This window comes from Ochlerotatus camptorhynchus, unplaced genomic scaffold (genome assembly GCF_037179485.1).
Source record: "Ochlerotatus camptorhynchus isolate MF236.1 unplaced genomic scaffold, CSIRO-AGI_Acam_v1.1 ptg000070l, whole genome shotgun sequence".
Classification (NCBI taxonomy): Eukaryota; Metazoa; Arthropoda; class Insecta; order Diptera; family Culicidae; genus Ochlerotatus; species Ochlerotatus camptorhynchus.
Genome location: NW_027040560.1, coordinates 2,689,917 through 2,716,061, shown reverse-complemented (window position 1 = coordinate 2,716,061; position 26,145 = coordinate 2,689,917). Strand labels below are relative to the sequence as shown.

At 39.0% G+C, this 26,145-nt stretch overlaps 3 protein-coding genes across 3 annotated transcripts; 2 read left to right on the top strand and 1 right to left on the bottom strand.

Annotated features, from left to right (window-relative positions):
• Positions 1–52: 52 nt before the first annotated feature.
• Positions 53–1,104, top strand: LOC135697387 (glutathione S-transferase 1-like). The gene is made up of 2 exons (XM_065217002.1): positions 53–306; positions 489–1,104. The coding sequence occupies exons 1-2, from the start codon at positions 166–168 to the stop codon at positions 1,080–1,082; spliced, it is 735 nt and encodes a 244-aa protein (XP_065073074.1). The 5' UTR covers positions 53–165; the 3' UTR covers positions 1,083–1,104.
• A 17,217-nt stretch (positions 1,105–18,321) lies between these two features.
• On the bottom strand, positions 18,322–19,069 carry LOC135697281 (glutathione S-transferase 1-like). The gene is made up of 2 exons (XM_065216904.1): positions 18,932–19,069; positions 18,322–18,874 (listed from the first exon to the last, which is right to left on the bottom strand). The coding sequence occupies exons 1-2, from the start codon at positions 19,061–19,063 to the stop codon at positions 18,359–18,361; spliced, it is 648 nt and encodes a 215-aa protein (XP_065072976.1). The 5' UTR covers positions 19,064–19,069; the 3' UTR covers positions 18,322–18,358.
• Positions 19,070–19,531: 462 nt separating this feature from the next.
• LOC135697279 (glutathione S-transferase 1-like) lies at positions 19,532–20,394 on the top strand. The gene is made up of 2 exons (XM_065216903.1): positions 19,532–19,768; positions 19,834–20,394. The coding sequence occupies exons 1-2, from the start codon at positions 19,634–19,636 to the stop codon at positions 20,359–20,361; spliced, it is 663 nt and encodes a 220-aa protein (XP_065072975.1). The 5' UTR covers positions 19,532–19,633; the 3' UTR covers positions 20,362–20,394.
• Positions 20,395–26,145: the final 5,751 nt, after the last annotated feature.

Below are 26,145 nucleotides of genomic sequence, written 5' to 3'. Positions count from 1 at the left end.
ACCAACGTCGTTTTCTGCCTCGAATAAGTCTTCGTTATCGCGCACGTTTCCCTGTGGCCGTACTCGAGCGTAATGTGAGTTGTGACGAAAATATTTACTCTCGTCAGTTCAGTGGGAGCTGTTTCTGAAAGCGAAAGTCGAGCAATTTTGCTGCCATAATTTGCGATGCCACTGGATCTTTACTGCCACATAGTGGTACCGTTCTGTCGGTCCGTGGTCCTTTTGGCGGAGGCTCTCGAAGTGGAATTAAATTTCATCGAGGTAAACGTGCTTAAAAAGGAACAATTCAAACCAGAATTTCTAGCGGTGAGTTTTTTGTGGGACGCTTCAAGCGATCAGTAAGCACTGATCATCGCAGCAGGCATGTGCTACGATGACAAATGATGACGGTGGCGGTGAGTCACAATCGGGTTGCTGCGATTGTTTGAACTGTTGAAGATCTATAGATGTGTGGTATATCCAACTGATGTTGACTTTTGCTGTCGCAGCTCAATCCACAGCATTGTATTCCAACGCTGGTCGACGGTGACATCGTAGTCTGGGAATCGAATGCTATACTGATATACTTGGCGGAAAAGTACGCCAAGGACGACAAAAGGTACTACCCGACCGATATTGGCGAGCGTGCCAAAGTGAATCGATTGCTGTTTTTCCAACTTGGCACGTTACATCGAACGCTGTCTACCTATTACTATCCAATCCTAGCCGAACTCGGTGAGGGTAAGCCGGAGGATTTCCGGAAAATTCAGGATGCCGTATGCGTTTTGAACAAATTCCTAGATGGTAACAAGTGGTTGGCGGGAGAGCATCTAACCATTGCGGATTTCAGTGTGGTAATCAGCGTGGCAGCCCTTGAAGGAGTGTTAAAATTCGATCTGACCGGATACGAGCACGTTCACCGCTGGTATCAGCAATGCAAGAAAGAATTCAAAAGTTTCGGAGATATTACACAGGGTGCGAACGACAAATCCAAGGAGCTACTGGCAGCTTTAAGGCAGTACAAATTAGAGCAAATAAATGGTCCAAAGGAGGCGTGCTGTAGCAGGGAAATGCCTAAGCCACCGGGTCCGGATTCATCTTGACGGAACATGTGAGGCAGTGTGTTTGTGTGTGCGTTTAATTGGAGTGAAAGAAATGCCTTGCAAATTCAGAAGATCCGAGCGAGCGGTGTGGCACGGCTGCTGACATGTGAGCGTTCGCGTTAGCACGTTATCAAAGCTGTCTTATCAGGCTTACTGCGATCCAGTTAATTTTTGCAAAGTCATCGATGAGTGTTTGTGTACTTACCGGCTATTATAGCATTATAATATGCATTCACTGTTGACTGCAGCAAGGGAGCCATATGCATCGTCATTTGAAGTGGGTAATCTTCCTGGAACGATCAGGATAATAGAGCCACATTACATTGTATTGTCATAAAATAAAAACATTGTATCTTTGCTGTTTGTTAAACAATTGTTATGAAATAACGAAATTGTTATCGTTTCTCAGAATTACACGTAGTTTAAATAAAAATAAAAGTACTGGAGTGTGTCCTAAACACGACTGAATTATTGACGTAGGACTACAAGACGGCGCCGGTGGTGTAGTGGGAAGCGTAACTGCTTTCTAGCCCCAATGGGTCTGGGTTCAAGCCCAGCCGAGGTCGGTGGGATTTTTCTGAGGCATGAAACGTTGGTCACGTCTTCCTTCGGAAGGGAAGTTAAGCCGTTGGTCCCGGCCCATGTGTGTTGAATGCGTGCGACATCCTACCCAAGTGTGGAAGCTGTCTTCCTGCACATTCGATTGCCGTCAATGGATGGCAATCGATGTCCGTCGGTGATTGGCATTAGATTGCAGAACAGAGACCGACGTTAACTAAAGGAATTAATGAAACAAGATTGTTTTTGTTGCTCAATTCTTAATTATTCTAGAATAAACAAACATTCAATTCAATACTCAAAGTTATAAAAATAGACGACATTCAGCATCCTTAATTGAAGATTCAATTTTAACCTTCCTAGTGCATTATGGTCAATTGTGACCTGGAAACACTATGTTAATGTTTGGTAATGCATTACGGGGGTTAAAAATTTAAAATTAAGTTCCTTTTCCATCCAAAATTAGCGGCATTTTGTTAATTAGAATGCATTTCATAAAAACACGTTTTAAAACTATTCACCATTTTACATTTCGATGTTGTAGAATTATGACAGATAAACTGAATCTCATTTGAGTTTGTCTTTTACAGGGTGTCGACGCAATAAAATCAAAAATCCCTGATGTTCCCTGATTTTCCAGTCATTTTCAATAAAAAAAAATACCAGTTGCAGTGCTTACCCGTTTTTGGCAATATGACCCCATCAGCAATAACTTTCCTCCGATATTACTAGTGCTTTCTGGACAGTTTCTCATGACATACACCATGGACTTCTAACCCGTGAAAACTGGTCCAGTACAATTTCAAATTGAATAAAGCGTTCGACACATTTTATAGAATGCAAAAAAGACAATTACGTGTTGCCAAAAACGGGAAGGTACCGCACTTTTCTAAATAGGGGAAGGAGGGGCGTAGTGAGTTGCCCGTGCTTAAGCTTTGAATTTCTTAAGCAAACCCCACACGCATCAATATATTGACGCGAAGGGGAATTATTGACAATAAATTGATGATGTGAATTCAGAAATATTGTCAATCTCGATATATTGACGTCAATATAGCATGTATTGACAATACGATTATTGTCAATAAAAGCAATCGTGTAGGGTTCACTTTATGGTTCAAAACAAATTAATTCATCAATACTCATTGGAAATGGTGATGTTTAACCACAAACGAAGTGACAGACGACTCACTGGCGAAGAAATCCACTTAAATAATGTGGTTCACTGTAATAGAATTTTCTTGGAAGCTTGTGCCATCATCCACCAGATGGGTTAGTTTTTTTTTTGTTTTGATTTGAACAAAGTTGATTTGTGTACAATGATTCTTTGACAGTGTGCAAAGAGTGCGTATCATTTTGTCATTTTTTTATGCATTTCAGTTTTGAGTAGAGTGAAAGAGATAGAACCAAAATATTCTAGTACATTTGGTGAAAATGCTAGTTCAATCCAATAGTAGTGTTGCCATGTGGTACAATCCAGTAGTAGTGGTGTTGCCATGTGGTACACTGAAAAATTGCAATAGCAGGTTAGTCACCAAAGTTTTCGAGCCGCTCCGTCTGTCACTTCGTTTGTGGTTTAACCTGCTACCAATTAATTTGTTACGAACAATTAGATGTTTGGGACTGATGCTCATCATGCCCCATCTGTTCACTATGCCCCTCTTGAGACTACACCCATTTTAAAAAGTGGCAAACGCCAGGTAATCAGTTTAAGCAGTGACCGTGATGTTACAATGATTGATATAGCTTTATGACAAAGTTAGAAGATACTGAGAGGTACGTGTGTGTGTGTGATGAAAATTAAGATCAAGGTGACTACATATAGGTGTTCTAATGTGTCAAATTCATGATTCAGCCATGTTGGATTTTTGTATGGGACAGCGACAGAGTTTGTTTACAATTTGCACTAAAACCGCACTTCCCCCCCGCGACCTCCTCGCCTATATAGTGACAAAGCTGTATCACCATTTATATACCCACCATGATTAAGATCACCGGTGCCCTTAGATTAGACTCACTCACACATGTCTCTTATCGATGATATGTGCATGCCTCTCAGTATCTCAGTAGATGAAAAGTCCTAAACCCCAATTAAAAAAAATATTCATGGCGACGTGTGAACGAAACTACAGCCATCTCGATATAATTCTACAAAAAAGGGTTTAAAGTTTTCAGCAAGTTCATGATCCGTATCTTACCTCAAACTACTGCATGATACGAGAAAAGGGGTCTTTGTCATGGCAATTCACCCTTAAAAGTTCTTTTCTGACTGTTTCAGGACTTTGCCCTAGGGGAAAAAATCCTAAACTTCTCCTACATCTTCATGGTGATCAGCAATTCTCGATTAGCAAATATACCGGTCATTTCTCCATTTTTTTCCCAGAATTTTGAAAATTTTCCTGGTTAATTTGATTTACATTTGAATTATGTAAGCATAAAACTGAATGCGATTGAACCGATGAGATCACTAGGTTAAATGGGTCATTTCTAAGACAGCAGCATCTTTCCTGGATCTCGAATTTTATTCTGCGACACACGTTCGAAGTCATCACAAATTGTTTATGAAAATTCGCACAAAACTTTACAGGATTTCCCTTTAGCATAATGTCAAGGGAATGCCAATAGCGAACACTGTAGTTTAACCAATTGAAATTCAATGTAATTGTTTCATAGAAATATAACCCTGCGCTTCGGTCAGAGAGCGTATAGGGCGTCGTTGTGCCAATTTGGTCGTGGCACATTTCGAGTATGAGAGAGTAATTGCAGTTAGCTCAAAAGTGCCTGAGAAAAATGCAAGTACTTCCGCAGATTACCCGAAGTTGCGATAGTGAAGGTATGATCACAGAAAAGCAGACATAACACTCTTAAAACGTTCATAAAAATCGTTTTTAACGGTCAATTTAAATGTTTCTTAGTTGGTAGTACTGCCATTTGTGGTGCACATAATCAATTCCCTAGCGTTTGACGTTTACACACTACAACCATCTGTTGAGTGTATTGCCCATTAAAGTATATACGACAGATGGCGGTAGGGTTTATAATTATAAATTTTCAATGTGTTGTGTATGCTTGTCTGTGAAATAACATTGAGGTAACGTTAGGATAAATTCAAAACATTGAGAAATATTACGCATCACTTTCAGAAATACTTCACTTCGCAACCGATGAACCATTCTGACGGCCATATGAGTACCCAAGTAACCATATAGTCGCAATATAGCTTGTATATTCTTACTTTGCTTGAGTATGGTTAGTTGGGGAATCTGATGAAACTGTCACTTCTTGAAACTGATCCCTTTCGTATTTCTTTCATTCTCCTTTCGCAAACGGAGCGCTCGATGGACCAGTGACTTTGGACGTGAGCCTCGTCCCAGATCACCATGGCAATTCAATAACATATGGTGGACATCAAACCGACCAAAAAATGCGGAATCATATTAGAACCAACCAACCAAGGACGGTCTACGGAAGGAAATTGCCGGTGAAGCACGGAATGAAATACGAAGCGTTAGAGAAAAAGTCCAAGGGATTCCAAAAGAAGCAAATAATGACGGCGGAAGAGCAGAATATGGTGAGAGCTTTCCATTTATTAATAAAAAAAAAAAAAAAAAAAAAAAAATATCAAAATTACACTAAATACATGCCAGGGTTGAAAAGAATATTTTCGAACCTGGAAGTGTGTATGTATCACCAATATCCATTTGATAACGGTGATGCATACATGCGGGGCTTATTGTGAGTGAAAGTAACCTCGGAATGGGCGTGACTCTCCAGACATTCTGAAATGGGTTGCTGGATCTGCAATAGAGCTATCACCTTCTAACTCCCGGACTAAAGCTGTCTACAATGACCATAAATGCGACATTGTAGAGAGAGTTCTTCCATAATAACACTGCCGGCCAGTGGGGGTTAGAGGGAATACACACACACACACACACACAATTGTTTCATAGAAATATAATTTAAACTCACAACAGAACTGATCTATCCCCGTTTACACAAGGCATAGGGCAATATTTAAATTTGCCAACATTGTGCTACCATGTTGATTGATACCTATTACTATTCCTTGTTCACCTTTACTTTTCTGATGAATGCCATGAATGTTGCATATCGTATGCAGTCCCAAAACGCAATGTTCCAGTTGGGCCGTAATAACTATATGAAGGAAGAGCTAATCAAAATTTCGAACTGAAGAATAATTAAATCAAAGGCATATTTACATCCCTGGTGACAGAATTCTGATCTAAACTGTTCAGCATATACAATAGGTCTTGTCTATCCGAACAAATTTGCCAAAGGCAGCAAGTCACTTGGTACACTAGCGTCGCTTAGTAAGGAAATTCCGAACTAAACTGCCCAATATACAATAGGTTTTATGCCTCAAAATAACTTTGCCAAAAACAGCAACCTTCTATCTTGTTGAGCTGTCAAGTTAAAGCAAGTAATTAGATTTCAAATTGTATACTCCCGCTGCCTGGTGTGAGAATTCTGAACTGATCATCTGAACAATTTTACTAAAGACGACAACCTCCTATCTAGTCGAGATAATTACTTAAGCAAACCATAAGAACTCGCATTAGAATTAAAACTTTTCGCATTATTGTTATTGTGAACATTACAATTCATTTCCAGGTTTGTTTACTTTTTTGACATGGGCCCTTGTTACGCAATTTTCAACTCTATGATGCATCTGGTTGTTACGCCTTGCACCAGAACAACGAATTATATTGTTTTAATATGCAAAACTTACTGATTCAGTAGTATTTAGTCACGCCCGATTCATCTGAAATGCATCCGATTGATATTAATTCCACGTGTAAACAACGAACAAAAAACTCTCCGGGCGTAATTCCACTCTCACAAAATTTGCGAACGAAGAACCAAGGTAGAACAACAAACAAAAATCCCGAGGATGTTTTTCCACGGCGTATCACCAGTGTTGGCAGCGATTTTCTCGATGTGGTGATTTTGAAACTCCGCCGTTTTCAAATGTTAGTTTAGCTTTCTTCACAATATCACGACAAAAAACACTTTTTTTTTATTTTTAGTGATCCATGATGTTGGTGATTTCGGAATTCCGCCCTTTTAATATGTTACTCTAGAATTGATCAACTCACTTGAATTCAACTAGCTTGAAAAGTTGAGCCCGATTCATTTTTTTTCAGTTCAAATCAATTGATCAACTCACTTGAATGACAAGGTTTACACGTTCGTTACGTTTGCCAGAACACGTTGGGTCCGATTGCTCGCGGTTTTAGGAAATGGAGTTCTAGATAATTTACCATCAAGCAAAGAAAGGAAGCTCATCTCTGCTTCGAAAAGTGAAAAAAAATCAATGTATTTTAGAAAGCCACCTAGCGGTGGATAGTACGCTTTTTACACGGAAAATATAGTTAGCATTATACCAGTTTTAATGACAGGTATAAGTACAGCTTGACTGCTTTAAAGCGGTTTTATAACAAACGAAATATTTTTCTACCAATACAATTCATTCGTATAGTAACGTATACGGCAAAGTAGAAAACCGAAAATTCCAACACGGGCCAATTAACCACTTCATTCGAGCAGTTAAAATGACGTTTACTACCACTTGAACTTCGTAATAGAAGAATAAAAAAAAAATTCTTCTAGAATAACGAGAAAAGTAGCCGAAATTTGTGTGTTTCATAAAAAAATAGTAATTTGTTGGTCCTGTTTTGTGAAATTGCTGGTAGAAAGTCACACAAAAACTGCTTGACAAAGTGGTCAATTGATTTTACTCTCGATTTGTATGTAAAACATAACGTCGGACAAAATGCGCTGTATTCGCACAACGTTGTATTTGTACAATCTGTCGAATTGAAATATGCTTATGGCGGTAACCCTCAACGAGTATTGTCATTCCACTTGGAAGCTGTAAGATAAGACTCGCGAAAAAAAATTATTTCTTTTGTTTTATACGTTAAACGCATCATTGGGTGATTACAAACAAGAAAAAAACAAATCGATTTTCACAAGTCTGATTTTCCCGAAGGGCTATTCCCTGCTCTTGATTATTGAATCGAAAATACGAAAGTGAAAAAAAAACACAAAAATTCATCATTACTCAGTACAAAATAAATAAAAAACAATAAAAATGTAAAATTCGAAAAAAAAATACATAAATATTTGACGAATAAAATAAATACACAAATATTCGCTACTGACAGAAAAATACTAAAAATGCGATAAAACTGCCAAACACAGACAAATGCGAGCTCAAATCACAAAAAAAATGCATTAAAATATATTAATGACGTTCTTTCACTGCCTGGCAACTTTATAGTACCCATTCATGTGTAGGATTTCTATCATTTTGTGAAAAACACTATTATGACGGTAAGCTCCAACTCGGATTAACTTTTAATACCGTCCCTGTGTGGATGATTTGCAATTTTTTTCTTCTAAGAGTCGTGTTGATCAATTCTGATGTCAACATCAAAGCAGCCAGACATTCTTGATCGGGATTTTATCCGAGGATAATAACGGTTGGAGCTCACCACCACAAATGATTAATAAATTGCCTATTAATCAGTAACTGTAATCCACAAATGAGTAAAAATTGTTCATCGATGGATAACCGAGTGCATAACACATACTAATTCATGAGCTCGTTCACGAGCTTATTAATGGAATATGTGTGATACAAGAATTTATCAAACTGCATGTAATTTTACTCATCACTGAGTATTTTATAGTTAGCGTGTGATTAATGCATTTGTCAAACAGAACGCGAGACAAAACGTCAAATAATATCAAAACAACAACATATTTGAGTTGTTGTCCTCGGTTCCAGTATATGTTTCGGCTTAACTTTTAATATCGTCCCTGTTTGGAAGATCTGTCAAATTTTGGTTTAAGATAGAACTGATCAACACCGACGTCAACACCAAATCAACCTTACACTCTGGATCGGGATTTAATCCGAGGATAGTACCGGTTGGAGTTTACCGCCATAACTGATTTCAAAACATTCATTCAAGAAAAATACACTTTTGTTTTTTTAATGTAGACAAAATAACTTTTCCTATTAAAATATAATATAATACATTATTACGCAAAATTAATCCAAAATACACAAGTGAATCGCCTTTCGGATTTACCAGCTTTCAAGTGGTCAACGTCAGTTTGATTTGGTATCGACATTGGTGTAAATCAATACAATCATAAGCAAACATTTAGCAGATTTTCCTAACAGGGCCGGTATTAAAAGTTAATACGAGTTGGAGTTTGCCGCCATTAATGTAGAATTGGGATCTTCTCTCGCTTCTGCTCATACCAAGTTTGAGATCATGGTTACCAATTTGGAATCTGTTAGCTAGCTTTGAAGAAAATATATTTGTTCCAAAAGTCTGACGGTATCTTTATTTCCAGTTTATGGAAAAATATTCATGGAAACATTTTTTTACAATGCGATAAAATTTAATTATTACGTTTGAAAAAGAACATTATTTATGTTCAAATTTTAAGGAGGAGGGAGGGGGTCTGGAAACTGTGACGATGCATACAACATTTTCTGGCTTGACAACTTCCCACTTCCGTGTGAAATTTTTAATGGATCTTACCGAGGGGAAGTCAGCTTTCCTTAGAGTACCTCTTGAATTCAGATTTCTCATAGTTACTCTGGATTAATCTGGTTTGCTGCGAGAACACAAATAACTGAGCATATTGTTTTGGATCCTGATCCTGCAGTTGACAGTCCATCGACGAAAAGAAAGCACTATGAAAACAAAAGTCTAACTACACAAAGAAAACGATCCTATTTCTAGTCTCGGTTCTAAAAGTTTATTATTTTCTCTTGTAAATAACAAAAACAAGATGCAACATAATTCTTAGTTTGAGTGGTAATCATTAATTTACAGGCAACCCTAATAAAAATTGTATGGTTAATTTGCTTAACGACGTGTTCTGGGTATCATCCAAACCATTTGTGGAATAGTTCAATGATTAGGGTTATCGTTCGTTTATGGTTATTTTTTATTAGGGAACCTATTCGCGATATATTCCACGTAAAGCTGACCGACAATACAAAACCATCCATGGACCTTACTGACTACCATAACCATTACCATTAAAATTCTCAAACCATAAGTAAAAAGGTTCTAATATAGTTTTTTTTCAGAAAATGTATGGAGAAAACAAGAATTTAGAATGGTAATGGTTCTTAACAACCCATTATTTGTAAGGTTCACTTCCAAAAAACCATAATACATAAGGTTAAAACTTTATCACACAAACGTTCATGTAAAGTTCCATAACCATTTCAGTTAAAGTTTAGCAGGGATTATAAACAATTTGTAACCATTTTCGGTAAGGTCAAGATATGGTTCGCGTTTATGCGGGAATTAAACCTCAGAATTTCAAAAGCACCAATCTCAACTTCCGAAAAACATACATTGACGAGATTGTAACTCTATGTTTGCTAGGAATTGGTTAACTGAAAGTGTTGAAAGTTGTATGAGCGGAAGAGCTGACAAAATCGGGTCATTAATGTAATTTTTCACAAATTCTTGAGTGCAGAAAACTAACAAATAAATTTACATTCAACATATTGCATAATTCGATTTTGTCAGCTCTCGTCGTCTTCACAATTTTTTTATATCGTTGCAAAAACATTCACTGTTGTGATTGTTATTATATGTGGTAGATATGTAATACATTACATCTTTTAGAGCCTCCCTTAGATGTATTCATACTATTTCTGCTACATAGTTTGATAAAGGAGCTTATGGAGAATAGCAACCGCATCAAGTAATATGTATGCCACTGAATTATTAACGAAAGACGAAGTCGATGAAGAGAATAAATCAAAATCACTTGCACCCCGTTGCCTCTAATCCCCTCATTTGAGAGCAAGCGTAAACTTCTAGTTGGGGCATAATAGCCAAAGAAGAAAAAGAAGAAGATTACATTTTTTTTCTTTAAACCATTTGGCACAAATAGCATGAAGCATGTTTGCAAAACTGTGGTTACTCAATTAGAATATCGAATGAATCCTGAAATTAATAGATAAATGCAGACAGGACCTCTTGAAATGTTAATCTAGATATGGCCAGCATATGCATAAATACAAAAACTTGTTTGTACAAATTTTTGTGAGCTTTAAAACAACAGTTCGTATTAAGCAGGATGAACTGTTACGCTAACGGTCATTTCAAAACGTAGTCAGAAATTATACCGTTTTATGTCAGATTAAGCTGGCATAAACGAACACGCTAAATATAAAATGATTGAAGGAAGAAAAAATCGATGTTGATTTTTCAATCGTCAGAGTAAACACTTTCTGAATCAGCGTTTGTATGAAGTTGCTATTCCTTTCTTTGATAAGGGCCTATACGCGATGATCGATTCTCTTCGTCGATTTTCTCTTTTGTTAATAACTCACTAGATTTAACGTTTCTCGGTGCGTTTGCTGTTGCTTTTGATAGCCAATACAACCTGTTACTACTCTGCATTGAACAAATTCTAGAAAATTGTTTCGCCTAGCTGTAGCAATGCAAAGAGAAAATCGATGAAGAGAATCGATCATCGCGTATTCGCCCTTATGAATGCTCACTGTCGCTTTCTTCTTATCGGTCTACCTCAAGGTGCCAAGAGCTCTGGTAGATCATGGCGATTTTGAGCTACATTTCCCTTTCCTGACCGGCACAGGCCAGCTTATCGAAAAGCTCCTCCAGCTCATGCAGCTGCTTCTCGATATTGTCACTTGTTTCACGCATCCACTGCCGACTCAGAACCACGCACTAAACTCAGGAAGAAGATCTTTAAATTTCCCTTTAAACATGGATCTTCTGTGTAGCTTTCTTAATGTTTTAAAGTTCATTCCCTGAAGTTTTTATACTATTCTTAAATTTTCGGAACTACTTGATGGTTTCCTTTATTTTACTGAAATAAATGGATTTGCAATAAAGTTCTCGAAGCAAACCTAAAGTTTTAGGAACGTACCTCAAGTTCTCACAGTTTTCCTGATATTCATAGAACTTCCTAACATTTTCAGAACTTACCCGAAGTTCACGTAACTTACTTATAGGTCTTTAAGTTTAAATCATCCTGAATTTAATGGAACTGCCCTGAAGCTCTTGATCTTCACACTTCTATCAATCAGAACTTCTTAAAGGTTTCAAATTTTTTCTGATGTTATTAGATCCGAGATTAGATCTACCGTATTAAATTCGACCAACCGAGCTTGATAAATTCACAAACTAAAATATGTAATCTACACACAAAAAATAAAAATTGTTTTAGTAAAAATATCACATTTTTAAGTTAAAAGTTTCCCGAATTTCGTGATATTAACTACGAAAATATTTACCACAAATGTTGTTCTTTTAGTTTAAAAGTTGATCTTTCACATTCTACTTGCTATTTTTAAAAGTGTGATCTTTCAAAAGAAAAGTTGTTGTACCACAAACGAAGTGACAGACGGAGCGGCTCGAAAACTTTGGTGACTAACCTGCTATTGCAATTTTTCAGTGTACCACACGGCAACACCACTACTACTGGATTGTACCACATGGCAACACTACTATTAGATTGAACTAGCATTTTCACCAAATGTACTAGAATGTTTTGGTTCTATCTCATTCACTCTACTCAAAACTGAAATGCATAAAAAAATGACAAAATGATACGCACTCTTTGCACACTGTCAAAGAATCATTGTACACAAAATCAACTTTGTTCAAATCAAAACAAAAAAACTAACCCATCTAGTGGATGATGGCACAAGCTTCCAAGAAAATTCTATTACAGTGAACCACATTATTTAAATGGATTTCTTCGCCAGTAAGTCGTCTGTCACTTCGTTTGTGGTTGTACTGTCAAAATAACCTCTGTATGTTTTCTTTCATCCGACAGTTTCGCGCCAAAATTAACTTTGTATCGAGCTTTGTATGACATTCCTGTATTTGATTTGCTCCAAGCGATATTATCATTGGATTAGAATCCGTTCAAGCTTGTCTTAATTTATGATTTCGGATGATGGAGTGATATTACCCGACTCTGTTCAAACATTTGACAGAGCTCTCAAGCAGGGCAGTTAATAAGATTATAGTTAAATCAAGTGTTAAATGGGATCTGTACTTCATCCGAGTGTGCAGAAGTTGCCTCTCGTGAAATGGTGAAATATACCCAGCTTATCCGTTATATACGAACGCCCAACGTTGCCAAGGGACCACGAGCCTATAATGTACCCGGATTCAACCATTACAGTAAGTGTTAAGACCTCCAAATCGAAATGAAAGTAAACACCACAGCACCAACCATACAAATATGCTTTCTGCTTTTAGGTCTGAGGATGACGATGCAAAGATGAGGAAACCCAAAGGATGAGCTCAGTTTTCACATCACCCGGGAATGCTAATGAACATACCGTTTCCATAGTTTACTCCTAGTTAATGTCAACAAGGTATGTTTCTGAACATTTTGATAGTACTAAAATACTAAATTCACTGTAATTATTCACTTCCAGGTACGACAAATATAAGCATATTCAAAAAAAAAATGATATCATAGCACTGGTACTACGTATAAGCTTGGAATATTCTATTTTGAAGGCGCAGATTGCTCCCCTTTGTACAACGCCCGGGCATCGTCATGTCGACCACCTGCTAGGATTTTCATAATACACAGGTTCTCTCTGCGGGAGTACTTTCTTGCTGTTCTGTTCTGACCGAGGGGGACGACTCTATCTACGATGCAAAAATGATTGTGTTTTGCTGTGGCTAGCTGCGCGCACGCTGAGTAGATAGAAAGAAGATTGATGACGATTCTGAAGATTTCCTGCAAAAAATTGATGAGCGATGCAAGTAGATGCGACAAATGAAAGAAGATTGCTCGAAGATTGATTCGCTAGTGTGAGATTTGTTGACCATCTTAACTTGAGATTTAGATGTGTCGCCCCCCTCGGTTCTGACCAAAAAGGGTTTTTCGGGATGACGACCGTCTTCGGTGCTTCATCCTTCGTTTTTTGCTAACTAACCATGTCAAGAAAGTCAACCGTGCCGCTGCCGAGATAGACAGAAACTGCTCAACTCAAATGTCATGGGTGACGGATGTTAATTGGCCGGAGCGGAAACCCATTCCATTTCCAGAGATAATCCGCCGACGTTGACTCTCTGACTCTTACTGGCAGACAGCTCTGGAATAGCATCATAGCATAGCTACGATATTAAATGTAAAATAACAGCTATTGATGTTAATAAACATGTTTATGGATCTTTCAATCTGTTGTTAAAAACTTTCAAGAAATATTTAAAAGCATATAAAATCGATTATAAAATGAAAATGGAAGCTTTAATATTAGACATACTTGTTTTTGAATTAAAATCTTTCAAGAATTACCTCGACAGTCCTACATTTTGAGTTTGACATTTCTACAATTCGGTTTAAAAGTTCCGACTTTTAAAAATATGAATAAGTGACGTTTTTGATTTAAGAACGTGGAAGCTTTTACTTTAAAATGTTTCTGCTTTCTACCAAAAAGAACCAATGCAAACTTTTAATTTCACCAACGACTTTTTTAATTTAGCTAATGAATTTTCTTTGTGTGTAGTAATGTGGACATCCAAAAATGCCTTCATGCATTTTGGTGCGCAACCTTTATAAGATGAGCACACGAAGATCGATATTTCGATCATTTTTACGAATTGACCGCTTTTATGGATGTTTCGGATCTCCCAGAGGACAGTTTCGTGACCACCAGTGTGCGCATTCTGGTCCTAGATTCAAATTTATTCATGTAGCATCACAACAAGTGATTTAAAAAAAATCGCTGTCTTATTCGGATCTTCCGGTGGACCTTTTCTTGAGTACCTGGGTCAGTAGTTGAATCTTACCTTTCAATCTTCAGTCTTCGTAGTTAGGTATATCAATATTATCGAGAAAAAAAACAGTCACGAAACTCTGTGATCAATTTCAGTTCGAAGTTCGACGATAACTTTAGCAATTATCGGTGCGAAACCCGAAAACGTAAATTCACAATCGTGATACCAACGACCGGTGCGTAAACAAGTTGCTAACTAAAATAGCAATGGGTGAAGTTGTCAAACTAGCAGCCCGAATAGCAACGCATTGGTGTGGGTGCTCGTAGAGTTGGCTCCTTTAAAACACTGTGTAGAATTTACCTCATTATCAGCTCTATCGATTTTCGTTCCTGCGTGGTTTTTGTGATGATGGATGAGCGAACTTCATACACACACAAAATTATCGTTAGTAAAAATGAAAAAAACCTTTGGTAGAATTAAAAGTTTTGGTTGGTTCTTTTTGGTAGAAAGCCTGAAGCTTTCAAAACAAAAGTCAGCTTAACTCGGCTTAGCTGTCATTCAAAAGTTGCACGCATGCTACTTTTAAAAGTTGAAACTTTCAAATGAAAAGCATGATAGTGTTATATAATTAAAAGTGGATTATTTTTGTAACGAATCAAACTTTTGTCATGAAAGTTTGTTATAGTTGAAATAACATGGTCCTATCATAGAGGTAACTCTAAGACCACTGGGTCCCGAAGAAAATCATTATTATTTTTGGCTCACTCAGTACCAGAACAACGGTCCCAAGCAGTCCCAAGCTATTTCACTCACCCCTGCATGTTCTGCATGAATCCACACACCCCTGATGTTATCTGTCAAACTTTCATAGCGAATCAAAACAAACATAGTGTAGTAATAGAATTTCAACTAGAATGGGGTACGCCATAGAAGTACTTGGGACCAATAGGCTACTCAAGCAGTGAATCAGTTTAAAATCGTTAGTTTCCACCCCCTGGTCCTATCTGCTTTGATCGATTCTCTTAATCGACTTTCTCTTTTCATAACCACTGCTATGCAAATAGATTTCGCGTTCATTCTACTACATTGGGTCGTCCATTAATTATGTCACACATTTAGGGGGCAGGGGGGGGGGGGTTTGAAAACTGTGACGAGCAATACAAAAAAAAATTAAGGTCCATACAAAAAATGTGACAAATAGGGGAGGTGGGGTATGAAAATGAGCCAAATTTGCGTGAGATAATTAATGGACCATCCCATTGATAAAGGAGGTTCTTATCTAGCGTCCAAAACATCAAATACAACAGGGAAAGGTTTTGCAACTGAGTTATTGACGAAAGAGAAAGTCGATGAAGAGAATCGATCAATGCAGATAGGACCTTTTGAAATGTTTATCTAGTGAATACTTTCATTTTGAGAATTTTCGTGCTTAAAACTATCAAAGCTGAGAAACTTTTATTTTGAAAATGCATGGTTTTTATTGAAACAATTTTGTTTTTTGTGTGTAGCCACCCTAATAAATAAATAAAATAAACGAACTGTATCCCGGATGGGTAAACTATCGCACAAATGGTTTGGATGATACCCCGAACACGTCGTTAAGCTCTCTTTTATGGTTATTTTTATTAGGGCACCCAGGGTGAAAACCGAGGTGAAAACTGAGAAAACTCGGTAAACTTAACCGAATATTCTTTAAATATTCTTAACGTCAAACGCGCCACGTCAGTTCTACTTCGCGACAGAGATTTTAACCGAAGAAACTGTTTTCTTAGCTGAGTCGAATAAACAAATCGCCATCCAGCCACTTTTTCTTGTGGGAAAAGAAAAAAAATAACGAAAGATGTTTTGGTACAGTGTATACAACTGCATTGGACGATTCTGCTCCACCTTTCTCTGTACTCATTGCAGAGTGGTAGCCGTTGTGTTGGTAGCTGCTAATAGGATTTTTCAGTGGAGCGAAAGGGTAAGGAACAGACCGGCATGTTTCACACAGAGAATGACAGCAGTTAATTGAATTTTCCTATAGGAGTAAAGAGTAATAGCACCGGTGGCAACGTCAATATTGTTGACCTTCACCCGGCCCGGCAAGCGAGCCGGCCAACCATTCATATCTTAAAGGCTTCGAGGGTGAGTTTCAATACGTGCTTTTCTTTTTATGTTTATGATTTATTGTTACCAATCAAGAGAAAAAATAAGTGTAACATTACACAAAAACAGCAACTGTTAACAGCATGCTGCGGTTGTTAGTTGCAATGCTATTTACTTTTTCTGAGTGAAATATTCTATGTGCTTGCTAATATGGCGGCTTCCGGATTGCCAAAATATGAGAATATTTTTTTTCGGCTATGGCATTGCTGTTAAAATTTGTCCTAACTCCAGGAACAGGCAAAATTCCGATCTGATCCAAAAAAGATATTCCGGGGCTCAAGTTTCATGTGTGTGTGTGTATGTGTGTCGTTTAATCAATTTAAATTAGTGTCATTTAATCAATCCAATAAAATTACCAACCGTCACATATTTCGCAAATGGTCCTGTTCATTCCTGTTCAGTTTCTACATGTAGAAGAAAAACGTATGCAGACCAAGTATGTACAAGACTAAATCAAATCAAATCCATTTGCGTAAAAACTCGTGGTGTTAAAATTTGGGATCGAATTATTTTTGGAAATAATCAATAAAGGTTGGCTTCAAGGTTATCATCGAGACGAAAGTGGTGTTGGTGCAGCTCGAAATTGCAGACGATGTTGCTCAAATTTATTTGAAAAAAATTAGCTTGGATCCGTACAATAAGCGGATTCGATCGGTTTTGTTTGTTTGTCCCTCTTCTTCTTTGCCTCGCCCTCGTCTCGAGCAAATGCAGCATGCATGAAGTAGCAATTTCAAATGAAAAAATGGGGCACTGATTTCCGAGATTTGTGTATGTACTTGAAAATTCGAAGTGGAGGTGCATGTATAGCCTACTACGTGGCGGCCATTTGTGGGCTCTACAAGGAATCACCTTAAGTGAAAGCTTAATAAGCATGTACCATTTATTGTACTTTTAAATTGTGTGGCAATGTCTATGGACTTATTGGTATTAATTAACAAATTATATGTATACTAATGTGTATTAATATTCCGTCTTACAGCTAGTTAATACAAATACAGCAACATTGTGAAATTCTCGCGTCACCTTTCATTAGACCAATCTACATTAATCGATTCTCTTCAACGACTGTCTCTTTCATTAATAATTTGGCTGCATTCATATTTCGGGCTTGGAGTCGGGTTATTACAGCCATTACGGTTATTAACGAAAGAGAGAATCGTGGTATACATGAAAAGTGACGGGAGAATAATTCTTGAAAAACATATTAACATTTACTGAAGTTAATATTGTTAGGAGAAAATCATCGAATACATTTATTATAGAGATCTCCAAGCGCAATCCCACGAACATCCATGTATAAAAATGAAGAAGAAGAATAATCAAAAAGGTATCGCGATATCACAACGCTTAAAAAGGTAGCACGCGGTCTCACGATCACTTTTGTGCATCTGGAGAACTCTATTGAAACACCAAAATTGAAATTTCAAGCTGAACATTGCGTTAGGTCCTAAGTAACATTGACAGACTCTTTTCGTCGACTTTCTCTTTGCATCCCCACGGCTATGTAAAGACATTCCCAGGTATTTTCAGCACAGATCGATAAAAGAAGCTTTTATCTAGCATCTAATACGACAAACACATTAAGAAACGGATATGTGATCAAGTTATTAACGAAAGAGAAAGTCGACGAAGAGAATCGATCAATGTTACTTAGGACCTAATGCAATGTTCAGCTTCATTCCGCATCGTTTGTAGATAAAATTATTAAAAAAAGAGCAAATCATGTCACTGCCTTGCTGCTGGTTGACGTCATCCCATACACACTAAGGGAAAAGCGCTTGAAGCTTAAGCACGGTTGGCTCCATATTGCTTAGCGAGGAACGTATGCAAAGCTTCCTCGGCACGTGTATGCAATTCTCCGAATTCGGGCATCTCGGAAAGTGCCTTTTGCAGCCAGCGTTCGATGTTTGGAAAGTCAGCCAATTTGACCTTGATTACCTCGAGCGATGCTATGGTGTGGGCCAGGGACAGGTCGGCTAGGGTGAACCTATTGCCGGCGGCGTAGGTGCGACCCTTCAGGTAGACATCCAGCGCTCTGATGCAAACGAGAAGTTTTTCCAGCAGTTCCTGGTTCGGTTCCTGACGTTTGATCACCGTTGGCATCGAATAGGACACGAAACATTTGTACATGTTGGTGTCGAAGAAGAGACACTCGTTGATGGCCGAGCGGATCTTGAGATCGGGTGGGTAGAGGGTACCTTTCTTGTCAAACTGGGTAGTCAGGTGGATGAGAACAGTGTGGGACTCACCCACGATTTGTCCATCGTCGATCAAAGTCGGGAGCGATTGCAGGGGATTGACCTGGAAGTTGGAAAGTTGTTCAATGTTGAAGACTTGTTGATTTGAAATTACAATTACCTTGGTCAAGATGTCCATTTCGCTGGGATCTCTCGTATCGATGGAAATCAGGTTCAACTTAATGTTTAACATTTTGGCCAAAACTAGAACTGCACGGCTCGGCGGAGGAATGATGTGGTAGTAGAGATCCATTTTGACTGATCGAAGTAGACTCGTTGGTAATCGCGAGGTGGATACAGCTTATATACGATCTAACAGACCGTTTTAAGGGCACGTCTTGTCGAACATATCCAATATATATTGACAGTGATAAAAGGAGATGAGTTTGATTATCTGGTGCTTCCCGATTATTACTTAAACTTGGTGCTAGTACGTTTGTCTGTGGAAACACCTAATCAAGTGCCCCCTTTCACCAATAAGTGTGATAACAAGTAATCAATCATGATTTTGATGGGTATTATGGGAATCCAAGGATTGTTGCAATGTTGCATACTCAATTTTGTCGCTCAAATGCATTTACGTTAGAAATTTAGTTTTCGGTTTAAAGTGATTAACATTTCCTTCAAAAATATATGTCATTGTAATTGTTTAATACCCAAAATTAGCACCGTACTTCTGAACAATAAATATTACGTTTATCATTTCATGCAGACCGAAATTGTCTTATCTCATCGTTATCGCTTTACGATATAAATATAAAAGCCACACAATACCAACTAGCCACGCAACCAGTTTCAGCAGTTCAGACGTCGTTGACCCATCATGAATCTATATTACATACCGATTTCTCCGCCATGCTGGACGGTGCAGCTGTTAAGCCTTCAACTCGGTATAACCTTGAACTTGAAGGAAATCGACTACGATGCCGGAGAACACCTGAAGGAGGATTTCCTAAAGGTATGTTTGCATAATATTTATCAGTTAAACAAATAACTTATAATTTTTCAACGAATCTCTGACAGATTAACCCAGCACACGCGGTTCCCACGTTGGTAGATGGCGACGACTACTCACTGCCTGAATCACGTGCCATCATGGTCTACTTGATGGAGTTGAAGGCTGCCAACATTTGTGGCGAACATCCGCTGTACCCAAAAGATGCCAAGATGCGTGGGCTCATTCACAGTCGGTTGGATTTCGACTTGGGAATGCTCTACTCGCGATTCTACACCTACTGTTCTCCCCTGTGGGATAGCGAATCCCTGGACAGGACAGAGAAAAATCGCGAGAAGGTCCAGGAAGCCTTGGGAATTTTGGAAGCATTTTTGACCAAAACCCGATATGTGGCAGCAGACTATCTTACCATTGCGGATATATCGGTTTTCGTCAGCGTGACCTCGTTGGACTTTTGCAGCTTTGACCGGGTCAAGTATGTGAAGGTGGCGGCTTGGTATGACACATGCAAGAAGGAACTGGTTGGCTATAAGGATGTGATTGAAAAAATAAGCCCGGTATTTAAGGAGTTCTTGGCTCAGTCGCAGCAAAATTGATAGAGAAGTTCAAGGTTTCCTGCAGAGATTGAATTTTCTACAATATAAACACAAATAATGCTAACATTGTTTTAAACTATGGCTAATCATTTAGGATGACAAGCATTCTGTTCCACATGGAACTTTACCAATACAGCAAGAAATAGCATACCGCTGTTCTCGTAGAGTGTAGGCATTACAAGCTGAACAATGCATTAGGTCCCAAGTAACATTGCCGGATTCTCGTCGTCGACTTTCTCTTTGCATCCTCTCGGCCATGTTAAGACATTCCCAGCTAATTTATACACTCAGATCGTTCAATCAAACATGCTATCATCTAGCATTTTATACGACAAACACGACAAGACACGGTTCAGTCACCGACGAACCGACATGCCACAGGAGCATTTCGTTTGTCCACAATTCGAATTGTCAAACGAACGATTCGAACTTTCAAACGGGCGATCAGATCTGTCAAACGAGGTGAGACGCGATCCGATGAGTAGATGTCGGTAGAGTTTAACGTATTTTAAATATGGCGTCTTGGGCACGAAGCTGTCACGTCGGTTCGTCGGTGGTTCAGTATCAAAGTTATTAACGAAAGAGAAAGTTGATGAAGAGGATCGATCAACGTTACTGAGGACCTAAGCATTGTTCAGCTTGATTTGCTTTCACGGGCTTACACACCTCATAAATAAAAGATTTGGCTTATATGGCTAATAAACAAAATTCTGACTAAAAAGGGGTTTAAATGTTTAAAGCGATAAATCAATTGAACCACGAAAGCGTTAATAATCGATAGAAATGCTATTGAAAACCATGCCGTTGTGATTGAAATTTCGAAAAAGTTGCTCCCAAAACTGGATATTGAACAGTTTTTCATTTAGGGTAAATCACGGCTTCGGCAATACCTTAACCTATTACCGTCATGGGGGTAAACAACGTCCTTGCGAGCTTTTTTTATTATTATAGTCACTTTAACAGACGAATGCGTGGCTTGTCCGGGAGTGAGATTTGAACTCGTGACTTTGGCGTGAGAGGTATGGATGTTAACCACTACGCCGGGGTCGCCCCCATCCTTATACGAGCTTAATTTTGGCATGTGGATACATCGGATACATTGTGTTTCAGAGCATCTATTGGCAAAATTTGAGTGATCTAGGACTTTGTTTACCCCCTGACGATAATAGGTTAAGGTATTGCCGAAGCCGACATTTCCCCTTTATAGAATATTAGAATATTAGCCATTTCGCTTTTTCAATTCGCAGCTCATGCACATTTCTATAATATAATGATGCTATTTACTGCATTTCTAGAGTAACATTTCAAATGGGCCTTGTAACCCTCGTCTAGGGTGACAATTTATAACCCACCATTTTAACGTGTTTGCCATGAGCGTGTGCCTTGTCTGTTATGATTTGTTTTTGTTTTGGTCGCACGCTCGGCAACATACTCACCACTGCTTTATTTGTAAATATTTTAATTTGTTATTTTCATCGTAGATTTTATTCGTGTAGGCATGTTTTTAGGATTAGAATATAGTGTAAAAATTATCGTTTGAAATTGTCTCGCGTGTAGAATGAAGTTAGGTCCCGTTTCTCCTCCCGCTGCAAAATAAGGCGAAAAACATAACCAGCACAACATTCGAGCGCGGTTGCAGGAGAACGATGGCGGTTGTTGTATTGTCGGTGATTGTCAAGTAGTACAGCGAAGAGAAAGTTACGAGCCACGGTTGGAAGTCGACGCGGTTTTTTGCCCGGTCCGTTTCAGTAAAAACGAGAGTTGGAGTGCCGTTTTCGTGGCGTGTGTCAGCTGGAGGGATAATTCCCAGCATCGTCGCGTGAAAGTGTCGTCGTTTCCTGGAAAAGTGCCGTGGTTCGTGAGCTGATGTGAAGGGTGTCGGATCGCCGCCAAGGGAAGCTAAATTTCGAGGATTTTTCCGCTTCCCGGCTAAACCCCAAGGATCCCCGAACACCCACCGTCCTCACTGCGGTGGCTCAGCCAGTAGAGCCAGTCTCGCCACCGCAGGTAAGAGCCAAGGAGGGACGAAGCAGGCAGAACCGAAGGAGCGTTCGCCTGGGTAGTGCGCTGCGGTGACTACCGGGACCATCTACGGCGAGTAGTTGGTCCGGTGATTCGTCACCATCGTCGCCGAGGGGGTTCCGATAAAGGAGCCTTGCTCATCCCCCCCGCTAAACACCAAGGACCGCTGCTACGCAGCTAAAGTGAAGTAGGAGACGCTCGGCACAGTCCGTGTCTGGAGCCGACGTGAACAAGCCGCAACCGCCGCCGCTATCGTCGAAGGGCCCCACCGAGTGACACCGAGGAAAACGAGGAGAAATAGGGAAAGGTCAGATTATAATAGACGTCTAAAATTGCATTTTTTCTTTCTTTTTTAACAATCCATCCAAATCCGAACATCTTTGGGGGAAGTACTCTGCTCGTAGCCGCCCCGCCGGGGTAAATCGGGCCAGCTATAGGCTGGCAAGTAAGCCGCAACTTACAGCCTATGTCCAAAACGTAAACAAACCAGAAAATGAATTTTAAATTTTGACCGCCACTATTCAATTCATTTTTAAGAAAATGGAAGTATTTTAGGCATTTATATTGTTCACAATAACAATAGTAACTGTATCAGTATACAACATCCAAAATTTGCGAAAATCTTTCAAAAATATATGAAAATCGATAACAATATAATTTCATAAATTAATAAACCTTTTTTGTGAATCTTTCAATGGATAGGCCCTTTTTGTTAAGCCGTTGTGCTTGTCATCAGAAATGGTAGGCCCTTTGCTAAGCCTTTTCGCAACGTCAAATAAAAATAAGTTTAGAATTAGTTGGAAATTGGACGAGAACTGGTAGACCGTTGATGGGAAATTGGTCAAAAACTGATGGTCTAAGAAAGTTGGTAGGGAATTAATTAAGAATTGTTGCTCTTGTAGTTCTCCGGATTTTTTTTCTAGAAAAATGTAGCTACCCACCCGAATAGAAATTCTAGCGTTGAAAACATTAGCAGACATCTTCGAAACGTTAAATTTTAACGTGTATATCCTTAATGTACTCAGACCTCAGTGTGACGTTCAAGTACATAAAACTAAATCAGTTTTAAACGTTGCATTAGAATCAAACGTCATTACAATGTTACATTTTACATCGGATCACATCCGATGACATTAGAATCAAACGTCATGTCGCTCTGAAAATCAGTACGGATAAATATCATAACGTTCGATCAGTCTTCAAAGAGCATGCCTTTGCTCCAAGATGCATTTTTCCAATATCAGCATGCATGATTTTCTCCATGGATTCAAACATAAATCCAATCCTTCACAAACTAAAGCTGCTTGACTATATACCGTAGACCCCCAGTTATCTGATCGTTTTTAAGTTGAACCCCGTTAACCGTTAATCTGCACGCTGTGGAAATTACAAATTTATTACTGAAACGTCATCTAGCACATGGAATGTGTTGATACATTCAAACCATTGGCATTTGAGATAAGACAGAGATAGGATGCGGAGGGCCCGCTTAGGAGGAGCGTAACCCATGTTATGGTTTCCATTTATTAAATAGTTCAGATAGGTTAGGAATGACAGGTTTATAGTGAGAGAATGTACCATATTAGGAAAGCATAATTTTCATAGGGTTCAGAGCGGCTGAACTGTTTGTTTGTAGTTTGACCTTCATTCAAAACCAATTTGGCTCTAGAACAATTTTAAACTTGCTCTGCATTATTCACATGTTGCAATTATTGAAAAGAGCTCGATATAAGATAGCCACAGAGAACAGACGTTGAATTTCTCTAAAAACTTTTGTAAAGATTCCTATTCGACTTAAGCGCCACTAACTGCGACTTCCCCACTTAAAAACCCTCTTTGACAACATGATGGTGCTGGCGTTGCAAAACTTACACTAGACACTAAGTGCTGGTAGCGCCAAGTGGAAATTTTCAGCAGATAATTTATCAATACTAGCGCCAAATTGGTCGAAAGTGATAAATTTATAGAGGAAATCAGGAGATGCTAGCGCTACTAAACGGCAACGTTTCCACTTAACTTTACAGTTTCTGATCGAACTTGGACGTCTGGTCTCTGTGAGATAGCTTAATACAATTAAATAGAAATGCCAAAAACTTACCGAGTAGTTTAGCTGTTCTGATTTCGGTACAGTTTGTTGTGATTGAGTGTCGGAGATTGTGAGTAAGCTGAAGGATGTCTAGCTGGATACGCCCAAGACTGAACGGGCGGTAGCTGGTGGCCGTGAACCGTTCCTAGGGAAAGCACTAGATGCGACCCTCATCCCAGATGACCATGGAAATACATTAAGTATTACAACAAAGGTGATTGCTATTAGATATTTTGAAAACAGTGACAGATAGCGGACATGAAGAACCAGTGAAGATGCCGGGCAAAGGTGTTTATCCTAGACAAATGGTAAGTTACAAATTCGCTGTTGTCGTTGTCGTAGGCGCCATCGTAGTCGCTGTCGTAATCGCCGTCGTAGTCGTAGGCAGTACCGTTAGTATATTTAAAATTAACCATCAACCGCTGAAAATATGGATTATCGCGTATTTCTGTTGTTCAATACATGCCAAGTGAAATTCGAGAACGTAATTTCATTTGAATAGCTTGTTTAACCAGGTCTTAAACAATCTTCACGTCGGTCATAAATAGCTTCTTATAATTGCCTGAACCATGCGCAAAGAGAAAATCGAAACATTGAACGTCGCGTGAAAGTGGTTCTTAATGAAGGCCTAAGTACTCTTTCGTAGCTTTTAGTTTTAGGATTTCAAAGATTGTCGATTGCAGTGGCTTGCTTACTGAGCAGAAAAACGCGGTCCCAGGTCCTTTCATATTAAAAATGTATGGTAAGACCGCTTGTTTATCGTGTATTTTGTAAAAATTTTCGTTGTCGTCGGTGCCGGGTTTGAATAGTTATAAAAACCTGAGTAACGCTATAATAGGATATGAGGGGCTCGGTGGCCTTAGAGCAACCGGTTTTGCTTACTGAGCAGAACATCATGAGTCTAATATCAAGCCCATCCACATTCAAGATTCGTCAATCGTTTTATTTGTTAACATGACTACATGGTAATAACAGCAACTCGATGATTAAAAAGGAGCTCGTCTGCCTAGTGGCAAACGTTTTTGCTTACTGAGCAGAAGACCGTGGTTTCAATCCCAAGTTCCTTCGCGTTATATGATTGTTAGGACATCAATTCAGCTTATCGTTTACCAAGACGAACCCTGCTGCAAACCCAACCCTATTACCCAATATCCCAGTGATTCCTCGTGGAAGTGCAGAGGTGTTCTCGGCTTCCATCAAAGCAAGTGTCACGTCAACACATTCCTACCCCTTCCTTTCTTGACCTGTGTTCGGGCGCGGCCGGCGCTGGTATTGCCTAGTTTTAGATCACCAGTTTTTACACATTGAGGATGATTACTAGTCCCAAGCATCGTCTATTTTGTGTAATTACAGCTGGTCTGGCAATAACAGAGTAGCAACCGTGGGCGGTCAATCATGCTCATGCTCAAATCGGCCAATCACGAGCTGGTTCGCGTTTGATAGAAAAGTGGTTCGTTATCGCCCCCGTATGGTCTCCTCTTCCTCTTAAGATTTCTGCTGCTCAAAGCATCTCCACCGCTGGTTCTCATTTCGGTCGTTAAATTACGCCCCGTATCGGGCTCTATTTAGTTTAGCAACCCGAAAAACCCGATTTCCCACCGCTGGGTTGGTATAATTATAGAAACTCAAACTCCCACCGTGGGTTACTAGAAGTTCAAATTGCTGTTTGTCAAATT